This window comes from Fringilla coelebs (assembly GCF_963513975.1).
Source record: "Fringilla coelebs genome assembly, chromosome: 13".
Classification (NCBI taxonomy): Eukaryota; Metazoa; Chordata; class Aves; order Passeriformes; family Fringillidae; genus Fringilla; species Fringilla coelebs.
In genome coordinates, this window is record NC_140039.1 from 4,943,080 (window position 1) to 4,955,225 (window position 12,146).

Sequence of the window (12,146 nt, forward strand, 5' to 3'; positions counted from 1 at the left end):
CTGTGCCTCCATTTCCCACACACAGACTGCACCCCCTCAGGACTGGCAGCATTTTGTAGGATCCTAGGGTGGCTCCATTGGAAGGTGCTTTACCTCGGTGACCATCTCATCCCACTCTTCCTGCCATGGCAGGAACACCTCCCACTATCCCAGGCTGCTCCAAGCCCTGTCCAGCCTGGCTTTGGGCACTGCCAGGGATCCAGGGGCAGCCACAGCTGCTCTGGGCACCCTGTGCCAGGGCCTGCCCACCCTCCCAGGGAACAATTCCTTCCCAATATCCCATCCATCCCTGCCCTCTGGCAGTGGGAAGCCATTCCCTGTGTCCTGTCACTTCATCCCTTGCCTCAAGTCCCTCTCCAGCTCTCCTGGAGCCCTTTAGGTCCTGGAAGAGCTCCGAGCTCTCTCTCTCTGAGCCTTCTCTCCTCCAGAGAGAACAACAAGCCCAATTCCCTGCCCTTGGTTGTGTCTGAAACACTCTCCCTGCCAAGATTTCAAGGTGGCAGGAGGCCCTCTCAGCTGGATGCCCACAATGAGACAACTGCATTTCATTTCCCTAAACTGAGCAAGCTACCAGCACCCCACAGAACTGGCTGGCAGGACAGTGCTATTTAGTGACCATTTCTGTCGATTTTCTGTCTGAAATTCAACATTTGTGCAAATGCATGGCCTGACCTACGAACCTCTCCCAGGGTCACACACTAGCTCATCATCTCCACCACTGAAAGGACTGCCTGGTTTTTGCTGACACCTAGATGACAGCCATCAGTTCTATCCATAAAAACCAGGTCAGGTGCCTGCTGTCAGGGGAGGATTTCATCTCTACACACAGAGCATTATTTATGACTAAAACAATACAGTAACCTTTCCACAATAGCTTTCTTCACTAAAGTATACTAAATTAGATTTAGGTAAGAGCAAAATAAGTGGGGGGGAAAACCATACTTGCACAGGCATTAGAGTTTTCATGGAAAGCAACAGTGACCAGCACTAAAGCTCAGGTTCAGATGGTTTGAGGCAGGCAATCACACAGGTGATTCCCAGCACTGTATTTTCAGATGCTTTTACATTCCAGTTCAGATTTGATGTTGCCCATCAGAAGTAGCAAATAAGTACTGAGGAGAAACTTAAAGATTTTCAGTGATTTCTCAACCACAGTATTTTTTCAGTGTTTTCCCCCGTCTGTCACTAGATGAAACTGATAGTTTTGAAAAAGGCCAAACAGGGCTTTCTTTCAAATCTGTACAACTTCAGAAGTGCCATTAATAACTATAAAACATTTCCTTTACACACACTATTAAGATGGATGAAATGTGCCCTTTCCTTTCAGCTATTCCCTGTCTTCCCAGCCATTCTGTAAATCAAATTTCAAGTCTGATGGATCCTACATTCTTGTGCAAATTAATCTTTGTGGTCCAGCAGGACATTTATATTGAAGAATAGTTCATTCACAGTTCTGCTAGGAATGTCTTTTGAATTGAGTAAGTTTCACTAAAACCATGGCAAAAGTATCATCAAATATGTCAGAAGCAGCAATCAAAGAAAACAACAGAAATTGCAGCTGATTTGAAATATGAAACTACATTTTTACAACAGACAACTTAAGCAACACAGGGCAGAGGAAAAAACATCCTTAAATATTAAACAAGTTGGTCTTAAGCCAAATTTAGCCTCAAAGGAGTAGTTCCAGTACAAAAGTCTATTAATCTAAGAAAATCAGAGCAACAACATTTTGGTTGTTCAAACAACACACTAATCCAAGTACAAATAACTGTGTATTAAGTTCAGACAAACAACTGCCTCAGTTGTTTACTCTGGTATCCAAGCAGCTTGATTTCCAAAATCACCATGCATACAGAATCCAACTCCTTTCTTTTATAAGCCAAGAAAGACGAATACAGAAAGTTATAAATAGAAAACAATATCTGCTCTAACCCACAAATAAATATTGACACCATTATTCTTTCATTGGAGCAGCTTGTTGGGTTAAATAAGATGAACTATGCAAACACTGCTTTTCCTCCTTACCTGGGTTGTTTCCTGGATGAGAACTTCCCTTGAGGTAGGCACCGGGTAAGGCTTCAGGTCTGCCTTTATTGTGGCAAAAATGAACTCAGCATGCTGCTGGATGACAGTGTCCAGGTATTCCCCCTCTGGCAGGGCCCTGTAGTACACTGTGATCTCATCTGTGGGGACCAGGTTCCTCTGCAGGACACACAGAAACCATTACTAACAGCAAAACCACACACCAAGAGAGCAATACTTGTCAACGTTAAAAAAAAAAAAAAGATATTTATCAAGCAGTTGTTAAAAGCTTCCACAAAAGACTTAGAAGAAAACAATCCTTCTACAAAAACACCAAGAATCTTAAAACATGGGAGTTTAGGCAAGATTAAGTATATTGATATTCATTTTAGGGAAAATAAATTATGGTTTTATGTCATTACAGAACTGAACTTAAATCCAGTAACACATGGCAGAGTTTTCATGACCACAATCCTTCCTGGTTATGTTTTATACAGACGTATGTAAAAAACATTAAAATACATAAAACTACATAGATGTAGAGATAAATATATTTTCAAAAATATTACACAGGTGTGTATATGTGTGTGTGTGCATATATATATGTAAAGTCTACACAGATTTTTTTTTTTTTTTTAAATATACATAATGTAAAGAATACCTATTTTGGTAAAATTTGTAATTTTTCAGTCTTATGCTGAAGAAAGGTCCTTTCCAACCCAGACTTTTCTATGAGTCTATGATTTATGCAGCCTTAACTGCACTAATCTTTTCCAAAATAACATGTCCCATGAAAATGTCCTCCTCACATCCTTTAGAGCTCTTGCAAGGGAATCCAATCAGAAGGGCACACCTGAGGAGTAAATGATACAGGGCTTCATGTTTAATTAAAAATGCAGTCTCTGCATATTGCCCAGACTGCTGGAAAGGGAATGGAAGTGCCCTGTCCCACCCCACTGACTGCTCACCTTCTTGCGGAGCTTCTGGATGCGATTGATCACTTCCCGGGCCACGCCTTCATCCACCATGGACTGGTCTGGGGTCACATCCAGCAGCACCAAAACCTGAGCAAATGCACAAAACACTTATCTGTTACAAACTGAACACAAGGTGGAAGTAACACTGTCAGGAGCTCAGGATGCCTCTAGAGAGCTTCTCATGTACAAAATACGACAGTGGAGAGAGCGTTGAACAGCTCCAGGATTCACACACTCCTGGAATGTGCTGAACTACCTGAACTAACAAACCCAAGCCAGCTTTTACCTCACCATCTTCCTACTGCTTCCTGAGGAACTCTTCCCTTAATCAAAAAAAGAGAGAGGAAATAACCAATGAAATACCTGAGCATCGGAGTGTGCCTCGAACTGGGCAGATCCCTCTGTCATCTGATACATGAGACGCAGATCTTCCCCATGGAGTTCGTGTCCTTCCACAACAATGCTGCCTGCAGGGTGGCAGATGGAGAGCATCTCTTACCATCCAAGTAAAACCCCCAATTTTAAATTCAGGAAGCTTTAACCAACTATCAGCCTTCAAACATGTGCAATGTATGTATTTGCAATGCAGTCAAACAGCAGTTAAGCACTAGTAAGCAGCAGTGAATTATCCCACATTTCCATTTTTCACATAAGCACTTCTCCAGGCAGCAGAGCTCACTAAAACACAGGCACTTAAGCAACTGTTTGTGTGGAACCATCTGAATGGAATAAAACTTAAAAATAACCTGTATACTCCACCAACTCCAAACTTCCATTTAAGCAGTTGCTAAACAGATATAGCTGCAAAACTCACACCCACTTGTAACTCTGGAATCAAAGGAATGCTTTTAGAATAAAAGCTACTGCACAAATACTCAGTTCCAATCTGATTCAGTCTCACAGAAAGCTTATTCTCTGCTTCATCTTGGCTTTAGAGTAGCACTTAAAATCAGAGAACATCCTGAGCTGGAAGGAACTCACAGGGATCACTGGATCCAAATCCTGCAGACACCCCAACAATCCCACCCTGTGCATCCCTGGCAGTGCTGCCCAAACTCTCCTGGAGCTCTGGCAGTCTCAGGGCTGTGACCATTCCCTGAGGAACTTGGGCAGTGCCCAGCACCCTCTGGGGAAGAACTTTTTCCTACTATCAACCCTAAACCTCCTTTGACACAAAGGAACAGTTTAACAGGAGAACAGTTTAAAATCAGTGTCCATGACCATTTCTAAAGTTTTTTTGCAAAAAAAAAAAAACCAACAAAACACCCAGAAATAATAAACGCTAATTTCCTCTTCGTAACAGCTGAAGAGTGACAACAAGAGGGAAGCAGGACTTAAGCTCCCTTAAGCCAATGGCCCCTGGCCTGGATCAGGAATGGTGTGGCCAGCAAGAGCAGGGAGCTCATCCTTCCCCTGCACATGGCACTGCTGGGGTCACACCTCGAGTGCTGGGTGCAGTTCTGTCCCTCAGGTTGGGAAGGACATTGGGACACTTGAGCACATCCAGAGGGGGCAACAAGGCTGGAGAGGGGCTGGGAACACAAACCCTGAGAGGAGCCCCTGAGGGAGCTGGGGGTGCTCAGCCTGGAGAAAAGGAGGCTCAGAGGTGACCTCATCCCTCTACAGCCTCCTGAAGGGAGGCTGCAGACAGGTGGGGTCGGTCTCTTCCACCGGGCAGCACTGACAGAACCAGAGGACACAGTCTCCAGCTCCGTCAGGGAAGGTGTAGGTTGGAGAGTAGGAAAAAATTTTTCACTGAAAGAATAATAAAGTACTGGAATGCTCTTCCCAGGGAGGTGGTAGAATCACCGTCTCTGGATGTGTTTAAAGAAAGACTTGGTGCTACAAGTCTAGCTGAAGTGTCAGGGCATAGGTTGGACTCGATGATCTTAGAGGTCTCTTCCAACCTCACTATTCTGTGATTCTGTAAGCCCACAGAAGGACACCCTGCCATCCTTGAGGGGTCTGTCCCACCACACACCTGTCTCCTGGAACCTCTCCAGCTGCTCGCTGCTGAGCTCCTTGATGGCAGCCATGAGGGGCTTGAAGGCGCCCTTGAGGCGGCGGCCCAGCACGGTGTGCTCGGGCTCGGCCCGCAGCCGCACGCCGTACCGGGCCTTGTCCGCAGACAGCGTCAGCGCCCGCACGTTCAGCTCCTGCAGGGACACACAGCACACGGCTCAGCTGCAGGGGACAAGGTTTGTGTGGGGATGTCTCTATTGGGAGAGCAAACAAACCCAACCCTGAGCCCCCTCCAGCAGCAGAGCCCGTCCCCACCCTCAGCCTCCAGGGAGCCCCCTACTCTGCAGCCCTTTTGATTTCCCCCTCACAACTGCCCGAGGAGCTAAACCCATTCCCTCTGTGTGCAGTGGCCTGGCAGAGCTCAGGAGAGGAAATTCTGCTGGAACAGTCCTTTCAGAACACACAGAGCCAGGAAATCATTACCAACCATTTTATGGCTGATGCTGTACAAAATGGCCTCATTTTGTCTCCTCCTTACCTGTTCATTCCAGCTCCTCACTGCACAGAAAACCACCCTGCTCTGGCTGTGTCCTGCAGCCAAAGCAGCTTTGTAAAACCTGCATGGACTTTAGGAGGGGCCCCAGACACTGCAGGAAGGTGTGTGCCCATTTTTCTGAGCTGCACATGCAGATTTTGTTCCCATATCTGAAGGGAACGTGGTGGTGCTGTGGGAAGTTTTACACAGCTGACTGAGAGGACAATGTTGCTTTCGTATGAAGAAAGACCAAGGCTGGAACTCTTTGGAGAGAATATGGCTGGAGGTGGAAAACAGGAGGACCTGCATGTACATTTCCCTGCAATCCAGCAGGTTCTGTGTGCCAGGCTGCCCAGTACTTGGAGCATTTGGTGTTTAATGCCCACTGGATGGTGGTGAGAGCTCCCAACACCATCCTCCAGCATCACCAGGTGCATTTGGCAAACAAGCAAGGCATTTAGGAAGCAGAAGTAAATGGCAGCATCAGCATGACAGGACTAGCAAGTAGCCAAACATTTGGATTGATAAATAATGTTTAAATACAACCTCTGAGCTGCAGCCTAATTCCCTAGGAAGTCCTACTGACATGAGGAGCCAAGAACACAACCGAATCTAATTTTATTTAATACATCTTTTAGGAAATCTAATGAAAATTATGCACTTCAGAAATTCAGTTTCAATGGGGTGCTGCTGGAAATGAGCCCACGAGTTGTAAATGACAACCTCGTGGGGGAAAAGAAATAATAATCCAAAAAATAGCACAAATTGAAAAATGACTTTGGGCCTGATTAGATAAATCAGAGAAGCCAACTCCATCAGGACAAGTTTTCTGTACTAATTAGATTAGGAAATTATTCTTTCGTACACATTATCCATTTAAAAACCCAGAATGAGTCTTAGAAAAACAGGCAAATCTGTATCTTAGGTCTGTTTACATCAGTCTCAGAGCTTTGACTTAAAATAATTCTTAATTTTATCTTCCTAATTACTCAAAATTAGCTCCTTAACACATCTTTCAAGTCTCATGGGGACATACTGAGGCAACTAGCCCTTCCCATGACCAGCTGAAGAGCTGCACATGGAATGCCTGAACACACAGGAGCCTTCAGCTGGTGCCATGTGCCCCAGCTATGCCCAGTCCTCAGAACAGAGACAGAAATGTCACAAATGCTGTGCTTCAGCTGGGCTGGGCTCTCTAAGCAGGCAGCCTGAAAAGGAAAAGAAGTAGTCATTATGTAATAGTGTAAGAAATGAAAAACTGCTGGGCCCCCCAGCCACAGCTCCTGTCAGATAATTCAGCCCTGTCGCAGGCTCAGTCCCTGGGTTTGATGGAGCAGTCAATTTTCTGTTTTACAGCAGCTCTACACAGGGCTGGGGGTTGGAGAGAATACAAAGGTTGGGTGGAAACAAGATTCTGGCTGTGCACAGAGTCAAATTTACACAGAGAAAACCTTTCCCTGGAAGCAGCTGGGAAGAAAAGTCCTGACCCAGGCTTGTAAAAGGCCTCAAATAGAAATGAATAAAATGCAACTGTGTCCAGTTGCTAAAAGCCTTCTGGGTTTATTTCATTTCATGAGCTTGGCTATTTTTGCATGACAACTCTATAATCTGGCAAGTTCTAATATTAAAATCCATTTATTTAAATGACTTGCTGTGTTCTGAAGATGAGAGAGGAGCACTGCAGATCAAAGACTACAGCTCTTTCTGCAAAAGCAATGAATGATATTTCTGAAGAATTGACAAGTATATTTTCTCCACTCTTTTGTCAGCAACTACACAAAATTAAATGGTGTAATTCTCCTTACCCATTACCTCTGGCATCTGCAAATTTACTCCTGGCAATCATTGAAGGTTCTAAAGCTCTGAATAGGCAGGAGGTTGATGAACAAAGCTGCAAATGCAGCCCAAGCAATGCTGCCCAGCCTGCCTATAATCACTGACCTCTTTAGCTCTGCACCATCCAGTAAACAACAGGATTGATTGCCATGCAGTACAATAAAACACACACTAAGCTCCAGCAGCAGCTTGTTGAATTTTAAGACACATAATAAAACCAGGACAATAGACAGTACTTTGTGTTTGTGCTTCCACAAAGGCATCTGAGTTTGTTTTAGCTCATCTCTCCAAAAGAGACATTTTTGTCTGCAGTAGCAAAGGAATGCAAATCAAAACATACTAATGTACAATCCAATTATGTAATAATTTAAAAATTGCTAGCTTCTTTTGTTACCTTTCATTAGCTGTAGAAGCTGACAACAAATTCTAGCAACCACTCTTTTGGAAGTAATTTGAGGAAGCAAACCTCATCTCCCTTAAAACTGGATTCTCTAGAATTTAAAATCCATTTTTCAGATCCAAAGAATGAGACAGACATTAGTCTAAATTTCACAGAATTCTGCTGTTGAAGAGACTCAGATATTGAAATGATTATAATTAATAATAACAGCAATTCTGAAGCAAGGGATCATAACTGCCAAGTCTAAGAGCAATAATCAATAAGTTAACATGACAGAAAAGCTTTACAGTCCCACTTGCAAATCAATTACTATTTTTTAATTTAAAATTCCTCTAGTGAATGATTCTTAGGCATTTAACTCCCACAGTAACTAAAAGCAAGCAGCATACAGCACTGATGTACAGATCCTGTGCACTGAGCTGTGACTTCCTGAGCTAGTGCTCATTCCCCCAGCAGAATTTTTAGAGATTTTCATAGATGTGTATTTAGGCTTGTGGAAAGCTCATGTGGCTGGAATTATATATAACACAAGTTTTAGAGCCCCTCATCTCCTGAATTCTCTGACATGGCTGCCCTCACCAAGACAAGTGAGGTGAGCTGATCCTCTTTCGGAAGATGCACATTTTTGTCCTCTTTGTCAAGGTAAAGCCACTGACCTTGACAATGGCAACCTCAACCACAACAGGATGGCATATTTTAGGCACGTGAGCAGATGTGCTGCTACAGATGCTTCACTGAAGGGAAGAAAGGATCCTTAAGCTGCCAAGAACAGGCACAGAAACAGCCACACCATTTGCACAAGGGAAAACCCCCTCATATCCTGTACTGCCAGTGCTCAGTGGGAACAGAACAAGAATTTTGTGTCACAGATCCTTGAAGATGGATTTCATGGCTTTAGAGAATGCAAGCAGGTCAGATTCCAGCAGCCTCTCAGTGCAGTGTGGTCAGTTTGTAGGATTAAGTATTTCTCAACACTGAACTGCCTCTGGCACCTGACCCACTGACACCCCTTTCATTACAGCTCTCCTGGACATTCATTTCACCTGCGACTTGTTAATATGGTCAACAGGGGAGGTTGTTCAGGGGGCCAACAGACACAATCCCCTTAAACATGATGTTCTTACCTCGAGTACATACTTCTCTAAAGACCTGATGTTTTCCAGAGCCTCTGGATCCTGGTGGATAACTACTACTTCTTTCAAAGGATACTGGTGGGAGAAAAAACCAAAAAAACACAAAACAGAAACTTAACTATTCAGTTTCCCCAGGTTCATCCCAAAGTTACAAAGCTGTTACACGTTCCCAAGGTATGACAGGAGATGTGAGGAGTTCTAACCTTGACTGGGATGGTTTTTCTGTCTCTGATCACTCGTCCCAGCTCAATCACAGACTGCAAACAAGAAACGGCACTTTCAATTTTTTTGTCGATGAGATCCTCCCTAGATTAGAAAGGAAACATTATAATTGCTGCATTTTCATCACATGTCTTTGAGCAGATGGAAAACATTTTACCCCCTTCTCTGACATTTCCTGCAACAGACTCAATTATGCCCTGGTTGGGGCAATTTGAAAAAGGAACAAACAGGTTTTTCCTCTCTCTTTGTGGAAAAGATGAGGAGGAAATAAGTTGCTGAAAACAAATAGCAGAGCTATTTTTACATCTTTTGTTAGCACCTCTCACAAGGTGCAGAGGATTGAGTCATACAACCTGTTCTAGTAATAGCCAATAAAAAATACAATTTACATTAATAATATCATAAGAAGATGCAGAAAGATATTATAAATAGGCACTTCTAGCAACAATGAATTCCCTATAACAACAATTCACTGGATCTCAATTTATCCTCTTTTCCAGAAACTGCAGATATTTGAGTTTGATGTTTCCGAGTTTTAACATCTTTCTGGGCTCAATAATTTTAATACCCTTCCATTTTGAGGCTAGGCAGGGTTGGAGGGTTTTTTGCCTTTTGCTGTTTTTTTGGGTCTGGGGTGGAGAGAGGATTGGGGTTTAATTTTTTGGCCTTTTTTTCCTTTTTTTTTTGGCAATTGACATTTACATCTTGTTTCAAATGTACAAGCAGTGAAATGTTCTGAAAATGTGTTTCTCCTGATTTGTTGAGTAGATGCACTAATTGGGCAGCTCCTTTAAAACCATTCAGGTATCAAAGCAAGAGCAGAGGTATTGGTTAAAAAGACATATATGAATAAAATTAAATGAACACAGATACTTGCTGTAATCTAAGGAGCAGAAGTACTGGAATGAAAACCACAACTCCAGTAAGGACTGGCCAGAAAACAGAGCTGGTGAAGCAAAACTTACAAATGAAATATGCCCATTGCAGCATTAAGGCTTTGAGTTGCTTCTCCCTCTTTTGAAGCTTTTGTTCTTCCAAAAGCCAGTCCCTGAGGATGATCCTCCAACAACTTGGAAATGTGGAAATTACAAGATGGAGTATTTTGTTCCCAGAAAGCTTCATACAGGATTATGTGACACTATTTCAATATCACTGAACAAGATTGCAGAGCCACAACACGAGAGTATTGTTCAAAGACTAATGCAAATCCACAAAATTGAGTGCAACCCATCAGTTCACTGAGCAACGAAGCACGACCTCAGTGGGGTTTAACACAGGTGTTGAGTCAAGCTCAGCTGTGAAAGTGGCCAAGTCCTTCGGCTTTATCTGCACTCCCCATACCAGTAAAGTGGTATTTTCTGTAACTGCATCCAAAATTCTCTCTTCCTATTACTTGACAATATTGTCCTTGTGCTGTACAGAAAACTTTCAAAGTAAATGCAGTGATGTGCTTTGCCACTCCAGGTGAAACTCCAACAATACTCTGGATTTGAAAAGGCTTTTTTCTAAAGGACAAGGAAACAACCGATACACAGGGGATCCAATAAATTCCACAAACTAGTAACAGACAAAAACCCAAACAAAATGCAATACAGAGAAAAGCTGTGCAAGACTCAAACACAACCCACATTTGCACGATGCAGCAGCAAGTCAGCACTAACTGCAGTGAAGAGTGACTAAGCCACTTTTAAATGCTTGTGCTACACCCATGCCTGAACTGAGTCCCTGCAAACAGCTCCCCATCCTTCCCTGACTCCCTTCCACAGGAGCCCAAACCTAATCCTGGCAGCTCCCTGATGTGGGTGGCATTCCTTGATTACATATTCTTCACAGCACTTGCCCAGGGAACAGAAAATCAGCACCATCATTATGTCAATCTCCAGCTCCCTGTTGCAGTAACTCTCACTATTAGAGCTCACACAAAGACCATACACCCTCCTCAAAGCATGCAGCAGCCATAAAAAGATACACCATTAGAGAAGGCTTAAATTTTTAAACTGTGAAGTATCAAGGTCAGGTCCCCTGTCCTTGAGGGTTTTCACACTGAGCTGCAATGCTGAAGGGAATTTTTTTCTCCTATTTTCAGATACCCAGAGCAGACAGTGCTGCAGGAACTAAATCCACTGCAATACCAGGGATCTCTCTGATGCTGCAGGGCCTTTCACAGTTAGGCACTACAGCTTTGAGCTAACACACAGCTTGAGGAGTTAAAAGGATATTCCTGCCCACCATAAGAAAATATTATGAACTGGGAACATGCATTCCTCCTAATTGCTTTCCATCCTATCTCCAGTCCTTTAAGCTAACACAAATCTACTGCCTATACATGGAAGGAAAATTCTCAGCTAAAATTGAGGGTGGAGTGTGAAGTGTACTGCAAGGAAAATGTTCTTCTACAGCAAAGGGACTAAAATTGATCAGATCTTAATCAAAAAAAAAAAAACATTCTGTGCTCATAGAAAAGAACACGTTCACTAGCATCCTAAAGTTTCTTCAGAGACAAAGGAATATTTACATTATTAAAGCAGTTTGGTTTCTTGTTATGCAGTTTTAAACACAAGTAAGGGAGCACTGTTCTGTGAAATCAAAAACAAACCAAAGAAACAAACCCACACACCCCAAAAATGAACAAAAATCCCCCAAGAAACAACAAACCCCAATTTTGCCACCTAAGAGCTGCCTCTTACCTGACTTGGGGGAGCATGAGGTAGTGAATGCTCTCAGTGTTCTTCTCCTGGACCGAGGCTGGATCAATGAGGGTTTTCAGATTCTGGTACATCAGCTCAGTGATAAATGGAGTATATGGTGCCTGTAATGTTGCATTCAATCACCAGCTTTCCTTTATTGCTTGGACATTATGAATCAGTAATACCATGAATTACATAAGGGCAGTTCAGCAAAAACAATGCTTACACAGTGTCTGCAACTGGGATGTTACTCAAAATGCAGACTGAAATAAATAATGGAATTCAGACTACTTATTTACCTCCTGCCTGATGGTATTTAAATGTTATTTCTGGGCATCAGGGAAGAAATTACAATGTGCCCTTATCAATAAG

The 12,146-nt window shown here is 43.1% G+C and overlaps 1 protein-coding gene across 4 annotated transcripts in view; it reads right to left on the reverse strand.

Moving 5' to 3' along the window:
- Positions 1 to 12,146, reverse strand: part of IARS1 (isoleucyl-tRNA synthetase 1) — a 94,419-nt gene that overhangs the window by 12,707 nt on the left and 69,566 nt on the right. For all 4 annotated transcript variants that reach the window (XM_084214406.1, XM_084214407.1, XM_084214409.1 and 1 more), the window contains exons 24-30: positions 11,775 to 11,896; positions 9,069 to 9,171; positions 8,857 to 8,940; positions 4,981 to 5,155; positions 3,363 to 3,466; positions 2,991 to 3,086; positions 2,026 to 2,202 (exon numbers count right to left, since the gene is read on the reverse strand). In XM_084214406.1, the coding sequence (XP_084070532.1) occupies positions 2,026 to 2,202; positions 2,991 to 3,086; positions 3,363 to 3,466; positions 4,981 to 5,155; positions 8,857 to 8,940; positions 9,069 to 9,171; positions 11,775 to 11,896 (861 nt within the window). The remainder of the gene's footprint in view (positions 1 to 2,025; positions 2,203 to 2,990; positions 3,087 to 3,362; positions 3,467 to 4,980; positions 5,156 to 8,856; positions 8,941 to 9,068; positions 9,172 to 11,774; positions 11,897 to 12,146) is intronic.